The sequence below is a fragment of the Aspergillus lentulus genome (genome assembly GCF_001445615.1).
Source record: "Aspergillus lentulus DNA, contig: Alt12, strain: IFM 54703, whole genome shotgun sequence".
In the NCBI taxonomy this organism is placed as follows: domain Eukaryota; kingdom Fungi; phylum Ascomycota; class Eurotiomycetes; order Eurotiales; family Aspergillaceae; genus Aspergillus; species Aspergillus lentulus.
Window position 1 is genome coordinate 242,501 of NW_028322115.1, and position 17,020 is coordinate 259,520.

General features: G+C 48.1%; 7 protein-coding genes and 1 non-coding gene across 8 annotated transcripts; 5 read left to right on the top strand and 3 right to left on the bottom strand.

Moving 5' to 3' along the window:
- Positions 1–183: 183 nt before the first annotated feature.
- Positions 184–938, bottom strand: ALT_6042 (uncharacterized protein; the record flags this gene model as incomplete). The annotated part of the gene is made up of 2 exons (XM_033555709.2): positions 184–830; positions 881–938. 2 exons carry the CDS (start codon positions 936–938, stop codon positions 184–186), a joined length of 705 nt encoding a protein of 234 aa, XP_033411600.2.
- Positions 939–3,382: 2,444 nt separating this feature from the next.
- ALT_6043 (RTA1 domain-containing protein) lies at positions 3,383–4,431 on the top strand (the record flags this gene model as incomplete). The annotated part of the gene is made up of 3 exons (XM_033555708.2): positions 3,383–3,654; positions 3,720–4,108; positions 4,163–4,431. The coding sequence occupies 3 exons, from the start codon at positions 3,383–3,385 to the stop codon at positions 4,429–4,431; spliced, it is 930 nt and encodes a 309-aa protein (XP_033411599.2).
- Positions 4,432–5,473: 1,042 nt separating this feature from the next.
- On the top strand, positions 5,474–7,396 carry ALT_6044 (putative general amidase; the record flags this gene model as incomplete). The annotated part of the gene is made up of 6 exons (XM_033555707.2): positions 5,474–5,791; positions 5,838–6,107; positions 6,163–6,304; positions 6,348–7,084; positions 7,131–7,221; positions 7,275–7,396. The coding sequence occupies 6 exons, from the start codon at positions 5,474–5,476 to the stop codon at positions 7,394–7,396; spliced, it is 1,680 nt and encodes a 559-aa protein (XP_033411598.2).
- Positions 7,397–7,938: 542 nt separating this feature from the next.
- On the top strand, positions 7,939–8,533 carry ALT_6045 (uncharacterized protein; the record flags this gene model as incomplete). The annotated part of the gene is made up of 3 exons (XM_033555706.2): positions 7,939–7,990; positions 8,041–8,180; positions 8,234–8,533. The coding sequence occupies 3 exons, from the start codon at positions 7,939–7,941 to the stop codon at positions 8,531–8,533; spliced, it is 492 nt and encodes a 163-aa protein (XP_033411597.2).
- A 2,856-nt stretch (positions 8,534–11,389) lies between these two features.
- ALT_6046 (uncharacterized protein YukJ) lies at positions 11,390–12,475 on the top strand (the record flags this gene model as incomplete). Its single annotated transcript, XM_033555704.2, has 1 exon — positions 11,390–12,475. One exon carries the CDS (start codon positions 11,390–11,392, stop codon positions 12,473–12,475), a length of 1,086 nt encoding a protein of 361 aa, XP_033411595.2.
- Positions 12,476–13,101: 626 nt separating this feature from the next.
- Positions 13,102–13,959, top strand: ALT_6047 (NAD(P)-dependent oxidoreductase; the record flags this gene model as incomplete). The annotated part of the gene is made up of 1 exon (XM_033555703.1): positions 13,102–13,959. One exon carries the CDS (start codon positions 13,102–13,104, stop codon positions 13,957–13,959), a length of 858 nt encoding a protein of 285 aa, XP_033411594.1.
- Positions 13,960–14,254: 295 nt separating this feature from the next.
- Positions 14,255–15,142, bottom strand: ALT_6048 (ankyrin repeat domain-containing protein; the record flags this gene model as incomplete). Its single annotated transcript, XM_033555702.2, has 1 exon — positions 14,255–15,142. The coding sequence occupies one exon, from the start codon at positions 15,140–15,142 to the stop codon at positions 14,255–14,257; it is 888 nt and encodes a 295-aa protein (XP_033411593.2).
- Positions 15,143–16,532: 1,390 nt separating this feature from the next.
- Positions 16,533–16,603, bottom strand: ALT_t112. Its single transcript has one exon. It is a non-coding gene; the product is annotated as a tRNA-Gly (tRNA).
- Between the last annotated feature and the right edge of the window lie 417 nt (positions 16,604–17,020).

Consider the following 17,020-nt stretch of genomic DNA (forward strand, 5'->3'; position numbering starts at 1 on the left):
ACAGTTTAAGACAATGACTTCTAATTGAAAGAGTACCCAGCACAATATCACACTCTTCAGACTATCTTGTCAACCTTTGCTAGCATGTAGCGAGCTTGTGCTACACGCTTAGGAGCTTCGGCACTTTCGGTCCAATAGCGATCAACGGTAGAAGAGGCACGTTCAATATCATGGCATCCGGATTTACGCGATGCCAAAATAAATGCCTACGTCGGAATTCCACTCCTTGAATAGATCATCAATTGTTGCATCAGGCAACATGCTAGGCCACTGCGCATGCAAATCCTCTGCCGGAACTGGAGACGGCCCCGCGGTGGTAACAGGGTTAAATGCCATTGCTGTTGGAGAAGCATGATGTTGGCGCTGGACGGGAATCTGCGTCATCTGGGTTTCATACCACCACTGTAAGCGCTTGAGGCGATTTTCATAGTGATAAAATACGTCTCTTTCACCCCGTGCGTCCACCAGGGGCGTGACTAACGCTTGGACGCGTAGGATAACCTGCTGGAGTATCACAGAGACGTCTAATGAGTCTCTGAGTTTTGCTACTTGGCGGTCGATCGAGGAATCTGACGCGGCGACAGAGAGCTTTGCAGCTAGTGTCAAGCAAAGTCCACCTTGCACCCACTGCGTATTATTGAAAACAGTCTCTGCACGCAATGGGAGCGCGAGATAAAATTGAAAGAACTGTTTGGCTGCCACGAGTCCCATTGATAGAGCTTCGACGCGGAGCGATGACCAGTACATCGAGTCATTCGATGTTTTCCGGTCAAAGAGGGTGATTTGGCAAAGGTATAGCTCTGCTGTGTGGAACTGCATGACGATAAACTCTGCTTTGGTCAGCCTGAGAGCTTAACAGGTAAGTGAGCACTGGACATACGATTGTGTGCAAAGGCAGCGAGGGAATCAGCTCTGAACTGGTCTAGCTCGGCCCTCATCTTGCGAAAATGGGGTTCGAGGACAGCATCTGTTGCATGCATTTCTGGTGCATTCTGAGGCGATAGGTGATCAATATCTTCGAAAAGTCGCTGAAGATGTACGATATGAGGCAATTGTGCGTCTGACGGACAGGTTGGACTTCGAGCAAGCGATTGACAGCAATCTTCAATGTATGGCGTGTGTGGAAAGGTTGATAGCTTTTGAAGGATTCGAGATATGCTTTCACCTTGTCAGTTTTAAGTATCAAACATAGATAGAAAAAGGGAAGTACCTTGACGAAAAGTAATAGCATCCAATAACGGCTCTCTGCTCATCCTGGCCCCAACACACTGGGTTTGAGTCGTTATCAGCTATGCCAACCCTCGTTTGCCACAACCGCATGCCAGGAGCTCTGTCCAGTCGACGGTCGACAACGATGCTGGTTGCCAAATGCAGATACTGTGAGAATCGGCGAGGACGCGAATGATATTGGCTCCTGCTCCTGTTAGAGTACGGTCTAAATCCCAGTTCCGACATACACACCATGCAAGGTATATCAGAAGACCCTGGAGTAAATCGAAGGAGATCTCTCCCTTAAATACCATGCGGTCGCTAATGGCAACTTTTACTTGTTCTTCTAGCACACGCTGCAAAGGCATGTTATCGTACAAGGCTGCTGTCAAGACTGTAAGGAATACTGCTGGTCTCGTTCGACGTATTTCCTCGGTACTCAGCTCTGAAGGAATGATAACAAACGGCAAATTCGGCATCATTGTTGCTCTGTACGTGTCGATTAGAGCATTTGCTGCCTCCATGGACAGAATGCCTTTGTCAATAACATCTTCATTTGCGTTGGGGTTCTCAGACGCTTCACTCCGCGATGTGCTCGAATATGCTTGATTCTTGGATGTATTAATCGCACCACTACTTTGAGAGTAGGTCATCATGGAACTTGCCTGATTAATCTGTCTTTTGAATGTAGCCGTCTCTGATCTAGCCAGGAGCCGGTCAACCTTCTCTTCAAGAATGTCAATTCTCCTGCGCAGCGCCCCACAGTCAGCACAATTTCTAGCGGCGGGAACATTCATCAGAGTGCTGACTTGTCGCGCCGACTTCCATCGGACTTGGAGCGTGCTTGACGAAAGACACATTCTTTTCCTAAACGTTGACATCTTTAATCGTCAGCCCCCTGAGGATGACGGATCAGTTGTTGTGCTATGCTGACCGTTGGCAACTTCCGCTATCTGCGGATCGAAGGCAACGTATCTTGCCACGAGCACAATTCTGGCAAGTTTTTACCAAGGGGATCTGCGGTGTGGTTGCATCCGAGCTCGTATCGGGAGTCATTGATGTGTCCGACATGTAAATTTGATGGATTTGATGATAGTTAAATGCCCGAGTTTGAGAGGGGATGGAAGAGTTTAGCGCTGATGGGCGTGAGAAGTTGCCGCCTCAGGCAACAATATAGTACCCTTGCTCGCCGTGAAATGTCCAGGATCACCGGCCATATTGTCGTTACTCAGACCATACGGCGATGTCTTAGACATCCACAAGGGAATCAAGCAGCAGCAGCGGTTTCAGAGAGTGTCTGTAGCCATTCTTCTTGATGATATGCGCTGTCGGTCAGATGTGCCAAGGGCCTCAACCCCACGCTCGGCTGGTCTCCGGTCTTCAGGTTAGTTTGAGCCAAGACTTGACTTTTATCTTGGTGCCTGGTTCTGGAGCAGGGACTGGATATATATTTTTTGATTATCTCAGAGTGGCTCAGTTGACACGCCAAGTCGAGATTTTCTTGGCTACCCTTGTTTACCTTGAGGGTACAACTGGTCAGTATCCGTTTGACAGCGGGTGTCAGCACAGAAGCTGACGCTGCGCCTCAGCAGAATGACGCGTTGTTTTGTCGGTATGGCCGCGGTCTTCTCGGGGTTCTTATCCCGACCCTGAGCCCGTGTCCTTGTCCGTGTCCGGGCCCGAACAACACGGCTTTGTTTCAAGGGGCCTACCTCGTTCTATCTCTAGGGCTTACTGACTCAGGCAGCTCAATTATTAACTTCAGCCTCAAAACATGCCCAAGCCAACAGATTGCTTTGCTTTGCTTCTCATTCGGACAATATGGGTCTAAATTTAGTCCTTCAGGGTTGATGCGCATTGTGCAGCAAATCATGTACTAGAAGCTGCGGCCAATGCCCCAGTGCTCGCCCACATTTACGGTGTAGGATGCTAAATTGTTGTTGATGTGTCGACCGCAGTGAGAGCCGATGATGCTAAGAGCTAGAAACATGCGTTGGGGAAATTGCTTAGCAACTGAAGTCAAGCTGTTGAGTAGGCACCGAAGTAATCGGCATCTACTTATATAGCATCAACCACGCAGGGACTTGCGACTGGGATCATTCATCTCTACCCACGCATCCTCCCATCTTGCTTATTATTTACTTGAAGCATATCCTGGAAAGTCTTCGTCATAATGAGCAACAGTACAGACCCCTCAGACTACTGTACGCTGGATACTTGTCCATTGAGTCTCGCCAACTTCAACTATGTTCCCAACCTGGCGGGTAACCTTCTGTACCTGGTGCTTTTCGGTACGATGTTGGTGGCCAACCTGGGACTTGGGATATATTACCGTACTTGGGGATACCTAGTAGGAATGATCGGTGGTCTGGCTCTTGAAGTCATCGGTTATGTCGGAAGAGTCCAGCTTCACTACAACCCATTTCCATTCGATCCATTCCTTGAGTGAGTTTCCCTAAATAACCTTTCCCCGAGAAGTATATGAGGATGAGCTGACTTGCATTGGCTAGATATCTAATCTGCCTCACTATTGGTCCTGCTTTCTTGAGTGCCGCTATCTACATCTGCCTCGGCCATATCGTTGTTGTCTACGGCGAGGGTATCTCCCGTCTAAAACCAAGAACCTACACCATCATCTTCGTCCTTTGCGACTTCCTCTCGCTTGTGCTCCAAGCTGCCGGAGGAGCCATTACCTCGACTGCGGATCACGATCAGCAAGACCTGCGTCAGACGGGCATTAACATTATGATAGCGGGTCTTGCCAGCCAAGTGGCATCTCTGGGTGTTTTCCTCTGTCTCTGCGCCGATTTTGCCTGGCGTGTGTACAAGAACCCGGACAAACTTGAGGAATCGATGTATCATGTTCGCAAGACGCTCAAGTGGAAGGCGTTCCTGATCGGTAGGCTTCTCCTTCCCTGCATTTCATCTCGCTATGTATATCTGACAACTATAGGGCTCACCGTCGCGACATTAGCGATATTTGTCCGGTCCGTCTTCCGGGTGGCGGAACTGCGAGAGGGTTTCGACGGTCCCTTGGCAAATGACGAAGTGACATTCATGATCCTTGAGGGCGCCATGATGGTTATTGCTACTCTTTGCTTGACTGTTTTGCACCCAGGATACTGCTTTGGTGGCTACTGGGATCAGACCAGCTGGAAGTCCATCAAGCGATCCAGTCAATTGAGCTTGACTGAACTCAAGGCACAGAACTCACGGGCCTAACATGCTGAAGATATTGGAGGCAATTATGACGACCACGACTATTATGCTTATTCGAGGGCATATGGGGTTTGGAATAGAGAATTGGTTAGATAGAGAATAGATTGGCTGACGTCGATGTTTGATTGTATAGCTACATTCTCTTGGTAGTTCCCAGACCGTTTTGGATTCATGAGAGCATTTCCACTGAAGTGCCCTGTAATTGCTAGACTCAGATCCTAGTCCCATCCACATTCGACCGCTTCTCTTCCTAATTCATACACCTTGTGCCAAGTGTTACTTCGGCTGTCTTTAGCTCTATCGTCTTGTTCTCTGCCACTTTGGTTGAGGCAAACTAGCAAGCTCCATCCTGTTTCTTCTTCGTTCTGCCTAGCTTTAGGATTGGTGAATCTTATACCGTCGATCAGCTATAGTCAGGCAAGTGGATAGAGAGAGAATGTGTCGCTCCTGATCCAGTCGCAGTAATGATCAAATCACTTCTTCGCCAGATGTAAGGGACGCTGGGTTGGACATATGGACGTAAAATAAAGAAGCAATCCATCATCCATGACTTGAACAGACCTCGTCGATGGCAACAACGAATTCTGCCATTAGACTAATGATGCTGGGTGAAAAAGGACATGAAAGGGGACTACCCCTGGATCGAACCGCGGACCTTCAGATATATGCGCCAGACGCCACCTTTCCATAAATGCTTCCTGTAGCCGAACAAGCCAATCAGATTTCTATATCGGCTGGAGTGAGTATGGTGTGATTGGCCGCCATCCTTACCCCTCGTTCTTCACATAATGGATTGTTCTCCTAATTGGTGTCGTGTCAGCAATCTGCTGCAGTGGGGGGCCGAGGTATTACTTATCTTTGATCTGGTGGAGAATGGCAGGTAGACTTATGCTGTGTGCTCGTGTTGAGACTTCACAACTTACGCAAGGCGGGCGATATAAATATATATTAGGAGAACTTCCCATGAGCGCTCGCTAGTAGCTTTCTAAACCCGCCATATATACTACAGACTCGTCAACTATTTCAAGATTACCGCATTATACAAATGGACTCTCAAAACTCCATGTGCAACTGGCAACACAGAGTCGCCCAAAAGCAACAGGAATGCCTGCAGAAGATCCCCGCTGAGTGGAAGATCCCCGAAAGCCTCCTCTCGTCCCTACAGCTACCACTTGCCGAGAACAAAAATGACCTTATCCGGGGAGACGCTGTCCGCAAATCTGGTATCCTAACCGAACAAGAACTGCAAATCACAGAGCAATACACCGTGTCTGGCCTCCTGTCAGCATTGGCAGAGGGACGACTGACCTCGCTCGAGGTGACATTAGCATTTTGCAAGCGAGCTGCAGTGGCGCAGCAGCTGGTATGGATGTTCCCGTCGCTATATTGCAAATACTCATGTTGGATAGGTAAACTGTCTCACGGAGACTATGTTCCCCGAAGCCCAAGAGCGAGCCAAATATTTAGATGGCCTCAAGGCGCAAGGGAAATCTGCGGGACCATTGCATGGCCTCCCGGTCAGCATTAAGGACCTTTTCCACGTCAAAGGAACGCATGCGTCTATTGGAATGATCTCCTTCTTAGACGAGAAATCGACCGACAATTCGCCTTTGGTCGATATCCTGCTAAACCTGGGAGCTGTTATCTATGTCAAGACCAATATTCCCCAAACAATGATGGTACGTCGACCTACTAATTTCGGATCGGTAAAAAGCTAACATTTTCCTGCTGTAGACGGCTGATTCGCATAATAATGTCTTTGGTCGTACATTGAACCCTCATAACACTCTTTTAGGACCCGGTGGATCCAGCGGAGGTGAAGGTGCTCTTATCGCCATGAGAGGATCGCCCCTCGGCGTCGGAACCGATATTGGAGGTAGGATAGCTCCCGGCCGACAGGAAGTAACTAACAAAGCCAGGTTCAATCCGTATTCCCGCTCTATGCTGCGGAACGTACGGCTTCCGGCCCAGTGCGTCTCGTATCCCGAATGGTGGCGGACGTAGCTGTAGCACCCCCGGCATGAAGTTCATCCTGTCTTGTGCAGGGCCGTTAGCTCTGGATATGGATGCAATTGAGGTTTTTCTGAAGACAGTCATCGATGCGAGACCCGGTCTGTACGATTCCTCGGTCATCGATGTGCCCTGGAGACAGGCGACCGTTAGACAACCCCTGCGAATTGGCGTCGTTTCCCCAGATTCTATCTTCCCTCTGCACCCACCAGTGCGAAGGACTTTAGAGGAGGCAGCCAAGTTATTGAAAGCTCAAGGCCATGAGATCATAGAGCTGTCGGCCGAGGAATGTAAGGTAATGGAGATCAACGAAGTCGCATGGAATATCTTTACTCTCGACAGTGGAGCAATGGAGCATTTACAGGCGGCCGGCGAGCCACCGGTGCCTGCTCTCGTCCACATCCAGCGCCAGGTAGAGATACTGAAGCAGGCGGGGAAAACTTATCTACCTGATTTCAGTCATTTGGACCGGCTAGGAAAACTCGCTGCTCTCAGTGCTAAGAGAGCCGATCTTCGAGAAACCTGGAGGAAGATGTGGAACAGCCACGATCTGGATATTTGTCTCGCACCACCGGCTCAAAACACGGCTGTTCCGCATGATATGTTTGGACTCGCACCGTACACGACTTTTCTAAACTGTCTTGACGTAAGCTAGTTTTCAAAGCCTGAAAGCTTCATCTAACGACCTTTAGTATCCTTCGTGCATCATCCCGTTCGGACAGGTCAACGCGACAGATGCTCAGGAGGCCTTTGAGCTTGCTCCAGGTCAGGCTGGACCAACATGTGAGTACTTTTGCTGATCTAGGGGCCGATTCTTCTCACTGACAATCATTTAGACAACTTTGCGCAGCTGGAAGGAGCACCATGCTCGATTCAGGTCTTCACAACCACGATGAGAGATGAAGAATGTTTGGAAATGGCAAAGGTCATAGACAAGTGTTTGAAAAGCGAGTTGTAGATAGTGGGGACGTAAAGTTATCCTGATGCAAACTGACACGCATTCTCCACCTCTGCCGCAGTGAAATGCAAGCATTATGCCTGCAGGCAACCTATTATTCATTGAGCCTGGGCGGTCATCAATGATCGACGTCCTAAAGGTACGTGTGATCAATCACATTTGCATGCCAACTGCTCTGCAGTAAGCTGCATTAGAGTTAGAATGTACTCAATTATTGAAACCCCTATCGAAGAAGCAATATGATTGACGTGGCTTTGTCTTACTGCAGCTTCTGCAGCGTGATCTCTCTTCCATGACATTATTTCGTTCCATTCCACAAAGCAAATATGTTAAATGTACCTGATCGACGCCAATAGAAAGGCGAGCCCGTATGCAAGGGATGCCACAATCACTATCCCTTTCAACTATCCAGTCTTCTAAAAGAGTCCGGACATCCACTCCCTCAACCTCAACTCCCACAGTTTCAAACCCAAGGCCACACTATCCACTCACACCATCCGCTATCCGCTGGCAACCATTCGAATTCTCAAATATACTCCAAAATGGTCGCCCTCAACTCCACAGTCGAAACACAAGAATCCGCCCTATTCACAGGTACGCATTCCTCGCACCAGTCCCTCGCAACAACAATACTTACAGGATAGGCGCCATCCTCACCACCACGAAATCCAAAAGCGGCACGTACCACGTCCGCCAGAACAAACAATCCTCCTCGCTGAACCTTTTCGGAACACCCCCGAAAAACGAGTGGGCATCCTTCAACACCACTATCGGAACCATCAATGTATTTTCTGATCCCCTTGGCTATAGTCGAACTATCCAGCTAAGAAACACCAGGTCACCGGGACAATCAACCACCTCAGCTTCGATACCGTCATGGAAGTGAGCGTCGCGGGTCTCTGCGTCGGAGCGTTCACGGGAAACCCGCAGCTTTCGTTCATTGTCGAGGTTGATTTGGAGTGTGCGAAAGGGGAACTCCAGCTCACGGCTGTGGGTGATGATATCTATCTAAAGGTTGATATGGCCTTGGTGCAGGTTGGGAAAGACAACAAGGCAGAGCGGGTGAAGCTATCCGAGTCGGTCTTGGTGAAGAGTCTGCCGCAGGAGTTGTGTGAGCCGTGGATGCCGATGCGGTAGGATATAGACTTGGTTTTAATGGAACGGGCGTCTTATGGGTAAATCAGAATGGAATACAGGGACATAAGGTATATTCTCGAGGTCAATTTGTCTAGAAGGCTTTAATTTCAATCATGGCTTGAACGTTAAATGTGATGCGTGGTATATTTCTACATGGAGGGCGTGTAGACCGAGTTCCTTCACGAAATCCGCCCCGCCGATACCTGACAAGGAAAGTATCATAAGAATTGACTTACAGTGTCTTTATCAGAAAGGCTTCTATCCTGCAGCAACACCGGGCAACTTTGCGACACGCAGCCGTAAACACTTTTGAAATCCCCATTGCTGAACGATTTGTGGTGGTCTATGATACTCGTAATCCAAGGCGTAGCTGTTGCGTAAACAATAATCAGAACCCGTCATGACTCGATCATAATTCTCTCGTGTCCAGCCCACATCCAGCAGAGTACAGCCTTCAAGTGGCTCCTCGTCGTCTTCAATTCTTTCGTCACCATCCCACTGCGAATATGGTTCCCTCGCATCGATAATGTTGAAAAAGCCCTCTGTGTTGATCGTTAGTTCCTCTGAAGGCGGCGCTTTTCGAATAATGGAATTTAACTCTCATCGGTGACCTGGATACAGTACCTATAGCATTGGGCGTTCCCTGGACCGGTACCTTGTTCTTCCTGAGGAGCTGTAGCAGCTGATTCCTTAGGATGTGGTTGCGCAATTAAAGATGGTCTTGTCGTCGAAGACGGTAAGAGTAAGACGACCCCGCATGTCTAGATCATTGTAAGATTTCATGGTCTTCTCGGTGTGGATATGTAGACGTCTTATATATTCATCCCAATCCGAGTCGCTTTCGTACGTGCAACCGTACATCGCAAAGCCCCATGTACATGGCCGTCTTGCTCCAGATCGAGTTCGACGCAGTCAGCGAAGTTGGAAGGTCTCGTGAGGTGGGGTGTATGTAGAGATGGGTCATTCCGTTTCCGTATTAGTGCTGCCATTTTTTTCTCCTTGGTTGAAATCCTCATAACATGTGTTGGAGCAGGTCTGAAGATGCTTGATCATATAATTGCCTTCTTCGATGTGTTATGATGTTGAATAGTCTCGATTGCCAAATTAGGATTAGCGGACCTTAGTCGAGACATTGCCAGTTGATGATGTATGTGCACCTGGTACAGAGATGATAAGGTTGTTCCATGGCTACTTACATGGAGATGAGCCTCAACAGGAAAGAATACCAACTGCTTATCTCTTTGATGCATTATTATTTTGGTTAGATAATAGGTATAGAAGCTGTTGTTATTGTTAATCTACTCTGTGTACATAGAGTATGTCAGTTTTCTACTGCATAAAAACTTAATCCAGCTTAACTTTGAGGGTCAGGAGATCTGCCAATATTTTGTGGGGCAGTATCTTGATATGCTCCTGCGCTAGTATGTATAGAGTATAGCCCATATATAGTGTCAGCCCACATTCGGGTGATGTCACTGATCCTTGTGGCGACTCGAAGCATATTTGGAATTATCACCCCTCACGCTCTTTGATCATGGACTCCACTCAGGTTCAACAATGAAATGAATCCGAAACAGAGCCAAAAGCCTTCTACAGAAGTAAGTTTGACCAGTCCCACATCTGCACCCTTAATTCATCTCTTTGTCTCCTTTAGCCGCTCTCAGAGCGCGAAAAGCACCTCCTCAGCATTTATGGGAAGTTACCTCACAAAGGGCTGCTAGGCGCAGCGGCCAAGGTACTTGCTACTTCTTGGGCAACGACCATACAAAGAGAAGATCTAACGGTCAAAGCATCGGACCTACTTCGACTCTGGTGACTATGCTCTTGCTGCAGCTCATAAAGCGACGGATGAAGGGACTATCGAACCTGGAACGGCGCATCCGTTGCGAGAGAGCATTCCACATCCCTATGCTCCCGTCCCTAGCTCTGGTAACGTTGCTGAAGATGCCAACAAGGACTCGCATTGTAGGAGGAGTTCAAGTCCCGAATAGGGGAAAGATAAGCTCTAACTCGGAATGACTAACATACCTTATGTCAATCCGGAGACTGGTCTCGTTGGAAATAGTCTACTAAGGTTGGAGATTGGGGTTATTCAGCCATAGATGGTCATGCGCGAAACAATCGGTGTAAAAGAGAATCTCGGTCCTGTCATTTAATGAGCGTGAAATATTGGTGGACTGTAGCATGTTCGGTAGTTAGAATTAGCATGTTCTAGCTCAAAATTGGATTAAAGCAGGAATGATATTTATGGATGGCACTCTTATTATATCTTTCAAGTCACTTATTATAAAGCCGGGAATTCCGCACCTATGGGAGCATACTCCTGTTCTCGACTACCTTTGACAGCATTCAGCTGACCCAGTCTGCCTTGCGTTCCTCGTTGAATGCCAAGCTACGAACCATTGCACGCTTTCCAAATATCTCGTGAGCTTGACGCAAGGATACCGCAACCGTCATTCAGCTGAGGACTGTGGAAGTCTAAACCGCGGAGCCACCAAAGGCCATATAAGCTAAAACAGAAGAACATGCATAGGTCCATTAGCATTCAAGGAATCCTAACAGTTCGCCAAGTGAAATGGCTTGACTCTTGTCGACTATTCTAGACCTGAGCTCACCTGATATCTGCACTCTGATTCTTAAAAGAGAGGGTATGTGGAAATTTATATAACTTTTTTGTAATCATGTTATGCATCATCATGCGTCATCAGACTCACATACTGGCATAATGGACTGGCTATCGTGCTTTATAAAAATCCTTAAACTCCTCTTAGAGCCTGAAACATAATGAATACTTAGTTCTAACACTGCATAATATCACTATTAACCCGCTGATAAACTGTGAATCTACCTTTCAGTATGCCTATCCAAGATTACGGTGTCTGGAAGGCATACCCTGTGCACTACATAGTTGAACATCATGAAGATGACCCACGGTCACCCCATCTCTCATTGTATTATGACGACAGCGGGCAACATCGCAAGGAGGGCTTTCAACGCAACCTTGGCCGGACAGGAAAGGAAATTCCTGGGCTCTTCCGAGCTGCAATCAATATCAAATCTGGAGACAAGAAGGACTCTCGCCTCGTGTATTGGGTAGATCGCGATTTCAGCAAACATCCCATCATCGACAGGCTCAGTGTTCTGGAGCCGGGATTCCATCTACTCGAAGATACGAAGCCAAGCCCTGATGGTCCAAGGATTGATTTTATCCGCAGTAACTTGTTCAGCGTCAACAGCGGCCGGGTTCTTCCACATGACGTTGAGGGACCTGATAACGATATTATTGACGTGTTGGAACCCGAAGTCCGTCAGGCCATTGAACACCAAGCTGAAGTCTATGTGTTTGGTTCGCGTTTCAACACAGGAGATGGGATCCACGATGTCCATATGAACCAGGGCAACAGCGGAAGCTGGAAGAAGGATGATGGCATCTTCCAAGACGGGGCTCTCTTAATTCATTTCACAAATCCTGACCGATGGGTCGGCGTTTTCCTCGGCTTTGCATCCCAAGCAGCCCATACCGATGATCGGACTGGACATGCCATATCATCCGAAACGTGGAGTGACTACCTAATCGACCAAAGAGGGCAGCCGGATCTTACTGAGAATTCCGTGGCCATCAAAGAGGCAAACATTAAAGCTTCTGGACGGGGTGGTTCAAAGGAACGCCGGGAATCCGTTACTCTCGCCAACCTCACGAGCAAACCTCTCTCCCTCGGGACGTGGCAGATCCACAACTCAGCTGGCCAAGTCCAGGTTTTACCTCCTAATGCAGCATTGGACGCTATGGCGACAAAAGTCTTCGACATCCCCCATTGTCATCTTTCCACTCATGGCGACACTATCACTCTTGTCAATGAATACGGACTCAAAGTGGACGGCGTCAGCTACAGCGCCGGACAGGCAAAACCTGACGGCCAGACCATTGTTTTTGCTCATTGAGACCGGTACAGTTGCTCCCTGTGTCTTTCTCGGCTGCCGTAGAAGGATGAAAGATGCACAAAAGTCATTTGAAGTTCATTATTGGTCTGTACTTAATCCAACATTTGACTCAGCAGTACGCGCCAAGACCAACCAGCATATCGTCCTTGTCTAATTTGAACCTGGTATACTTCGCATAAACTTTTTCTGTTACTGAGAGAGGTATTTGGAATTTAATAAAAATCCAACTCCGTAATCTACACTTGAGGTATTAGATGGCTTTTTAGCCTCCGTCTGTTCGGGATGTATCCTGTGCGCCACTATATTGGTCCGGATTCGGGCATCTCGGTGATATTTCCTCACGTCCTACTGCAAAGTCATACCTCCAACTTCTGTCCTGAACATCTCTATATTGGTTACACATGCAAATACTACGAAATGAGTCAATTCTCTTGGCAATCTATGGTTGATTTGTCAAATACGAGATATCCCCACAGTGATTTCAAAGCAACCCTTGGCTGCCAAGCATACAGATATCAAGAAGGAACGACATGGAAGGGAGGTGGTATATAAATCCAGTGGACATTCGCTGAATACATGCATCAATCAACACACAGATCTATCTTTCTCCTCAAGTCCTAGTCACAATGTCATCCGTTAGCATTTTCGGTCTCGGAGCCATGGGCACAGCCCTAGCCTCTCGGTTCCTCGAAGAGAAGTACAAAGTCGCCGTATGGAATCGATCTCCAGAAAAAGCAAGCCCTTTGCTCGAGAAGGGTGCAACTCTTTCCCACACGGCATTGGATGGCATCAACGCAAGCGATCTGATCGTCATCTGTCTCCTCGATAACGCCGCTGTTCAAGCAACCCTCAACAGCGCTCTTGAGCACCTCCGCGGCAAGACAATCATCAACCTCACAAACGGAACACCCGACCAAGCTCGGAAACTGTCAGACCTGATCGTCAGTCACGGCGCTCAATATGTCCACGGCGGAATCATGGCCACCCCGTCCATGATCGGTTCGCCTCATGCCCTTGTCCTGTACAGCGGTTCACCGGATGCATTCAAGACCGCCGAGGCCGATCTGTCGGTTCTAGCCAAGTGCATATTCCTAGGCGAGGATGCGGGCTCCGCGTCTCTGCATGACCTGGCTCTGCTCAGTGGCATGTACGGTCTCTTCTCGGGCTTCCTGCATGCAACCGCGCTCGTGAGGTCAAGTACGCCCGCGGTCAAGTTCGTGGACCTCCTGGTTCCCTGGCTGGGGGCAATGACCGAATACACTAAGGGGATGGCGAAGCAGATTGACGAGGGAAATTACGCCAGCGAAGGATCAAATCTCGGTATGCAATTGGTTGCTATTCAGAATATTATCGACGCCAGTGCGGCACAGCAAGTCTCTGCGGATTTTATTCGGCCGATGAAGGAATTCATGGAGAAGGCAGTGGTGGCTGGTCATGGTGGTGACGATATTTCTTCGTTGATAGATTTTGTGAAGTCAACATGACTTTCTTCTCTAGGTTAGATTTCTTGAGCTTAAATAGAGAGAGAGAATGGACCATTGCTCTGTCAAGCAGCCTTTATGCAGCCTTTATAACTCTGATTCCGTGGTAACTCTATCCATATTCAGCTGGATAACCGACAAGACTGCAGTGAGGAAGCCACAACCAAATTAATTCATATTTTTATAACAAATTCAACTCATTAGTACTGAGGTAACACTAAACTAAAAGTTCGAAAACGAAAGGATACTTTTCTTGGTTTTTCACGCAATCGGACAGAAGACACATGTCAGCCAGGACTTACCAACACTTTGTCTTCTTACCAACGTTATAGTTAATCATCTTCACCATGATCTTTCCCTTCTCACTATCGATCAAGAACGAATCTATACCATCTCTCACGTCGATGCCATAGGCATCATGGTAGCTCCAACGCTCCGTCACCCATCCCCCCTCTCCATCCACCACGGTGCCCTCGATGGTGTAAGCAGTAGTAGGCAACTTGCTATTAAGCAGCCTAGCCGACTCCTTGATCCCCTCATGTCCAAGGAAGAATCTGTCGAAAGTGCCCATCAGCGACAGACGCAGGGAGGGGGAGTAGTTCCGCTTGATATCCAGCGGAACATCCCCGATATAACGCAGCAAGATATGCTCCCAGTAGACGTCCGAGACGGAACGGCCCTCCTCACGAGGGAGCTGACCTGAAATGAGATACTCCAGGACCTCCTCGCTAGGCTTGCTCTTCGGGTCTTTGACATTGTCTGAGATCTCCTTGAACTGCTCCCGGAGCCATTTTTCACCTTTGGGCAGACGCGGGTCCGTCACGGTGAGGTCGGGGTACTCTTTAATCAGCATCTCCGCGATGTCGTCGTGACCGTTGTCAAGGAGGAGCTTGAAGATGGTGCAGCCTTCCTTATCACGGTCTGTGGGGCTCGCGCCATTCCGAAGGAGCTCGAACATGGCGGCTTCCTGGCCGGCTATGGCTGCCGCGAGGAGCGGGGTGACACCGTCGTAGTATTCATTGACGTCGGCACCGAGATAGATTAGGAATCTGATGATATCGACGTTACCCTTGCGGGCTGCGTTCACGAGAAGGCCACAGGAACTGGTGGACGGCACCTTGGTGCCGTTCTTAACGGAGTTGATAGATTCCGTGGTGGAGATTTGACGGCTGATAAGGGCAGGCATTTTGATTAAAGTTTCGATAATGGAAGAATGGAATCCTTGTTATTGTGATTTGTAGATATGTCTTTGATGGCAGATCATTGCAGCCTCATTTCAACGAGCTTTACCTCGTACTTATAGCTTTGCTTCTTCCTACTTGGATAGGGATGCCTCGGGGCTTGAAAGATCTTGAACGCATCACTGATGCAATGGACTCCCAGTCCCCAGTCAGTGCATTAGGAGACTCAATCTCCTATGATCACAGTCTATGAAGTCAGCACTCAGGATGAGGTTACTGGCTCAATGTGGCAATGATAGAAGCGCTTGACGCTTTCAGAAGAGCACTGTGGCAATGGTAGAGTCAATTACCACCATAATGATACATATGAGCTGCAGTACCAGTTGAAGGTGTCCTTAGGGTTGCACTCGGAAGTGTAGAAGATCATGGCAGGCTGAAATCCGGACAAGGCCGACTGCATTACGAGATAATTCCAGACACTCCTGTCGAAAACGGAAGTGATGTTGAAGATTAGAGATCGAGACCTCATGGAAATATCCTATCAGAGGCCTCTGGTCCTCGATCTCATCGTTCAGTGCAGACGTCGATGACATTTCTATTCCCTCTAACGTTGCATGAGCCCCAGAGGGCATCATGGATCAGGACTACATCGTGATTTAACTGGACAGTATCTCTTCATGGACACACTCACAGTATCCTCTATTCTGTTTCCGGTCAGTGAAGCTGTCCCCGAATCATGATCTACGCAATTGAGTGAAAGAGGTCGAGGTCTTCGCGTAATTGACCCTTCTGGTAAGACTTGGGTGCCGCGCCTGCTTCACCTCAAGGGTTGACTAGACCAGGCTGGAACTTTCCAGAGGTTAAGCCATTGAGCTGAAAGCAGCTGTAGGCTTGAGGGTCGTTGCTCTCCATTGGCAGAGCATCGAAGTCAATGTCTCACTGTGCAACGCATACCCAGGTTTGACCCATCATGCAGCTCTCTATCCACTCTGCATATTGCTAAGCACAAGTCATGCCTGTAATGCAACATTACTCGTAGGTTTACGATTGTCTATGAGTGTTTGCGATCTGGACTCGGTCATAGGTAATGAAAGGGTACAGTGTGTTCTTAAAGCCAGCCCTTTATGTGCGGTCCATCCAGGTGATGCGAGACTCGCAATACTGCTATTTCTGATCAAACCACCTTTCTCCTGGGCGCGTCATCCCTGTTTTATAGTACCAAACGTTTCAGGCTTCTATCAAAGCGGTCTTCTCGATTATATCGAGAGGTGGAAGGAAGTTCACACGCTGTGAAAATGTCACAGGGTATGGAGTGATGCCAGTTAAAGAAGGAAAATGAAGTACAAAAAGACAGACACACACTGTAGATAAGAATATAAGAATGATAAAAAGTAGTGCATCATCCGTGAATCGAACACGGGCCTCGTCGATGGCAACGACGAATTCTACCACTAGACCAATGATGCTACCAATTGAGCTATTTGATTGGCTGTTGGAACTCTGCAGCTTTTAGATCTGAAGAGCCACTCTCATACTCATTTGCCCAGATGCACATGCACATGGATATAGAAGATTTTGCAGCAATTTGAATATATTGAGATCCAAAAAAAAAAAAAAAAAAAAAAAAAGGGGGGGGGGGGACTACTAATTGACTGTTATCCCGCCGCAAGTTACCAATTATCTGCTTGGTATTGGAGGGAAATATGCACAAGCCGAGGTTTTGGGATGGTTGTATATATATATTGGTCAGGAGATCAGCATAAATCTGAACTGCCGGAGAGTAGATCTCCTCTGCCCAGAAGGAGAATTCTAGAATTTCAATATTGCACAGTCTGCAAACAGACATTGAGGAGAGCAAAAGTAAACACCTGGTTTGAGATTCC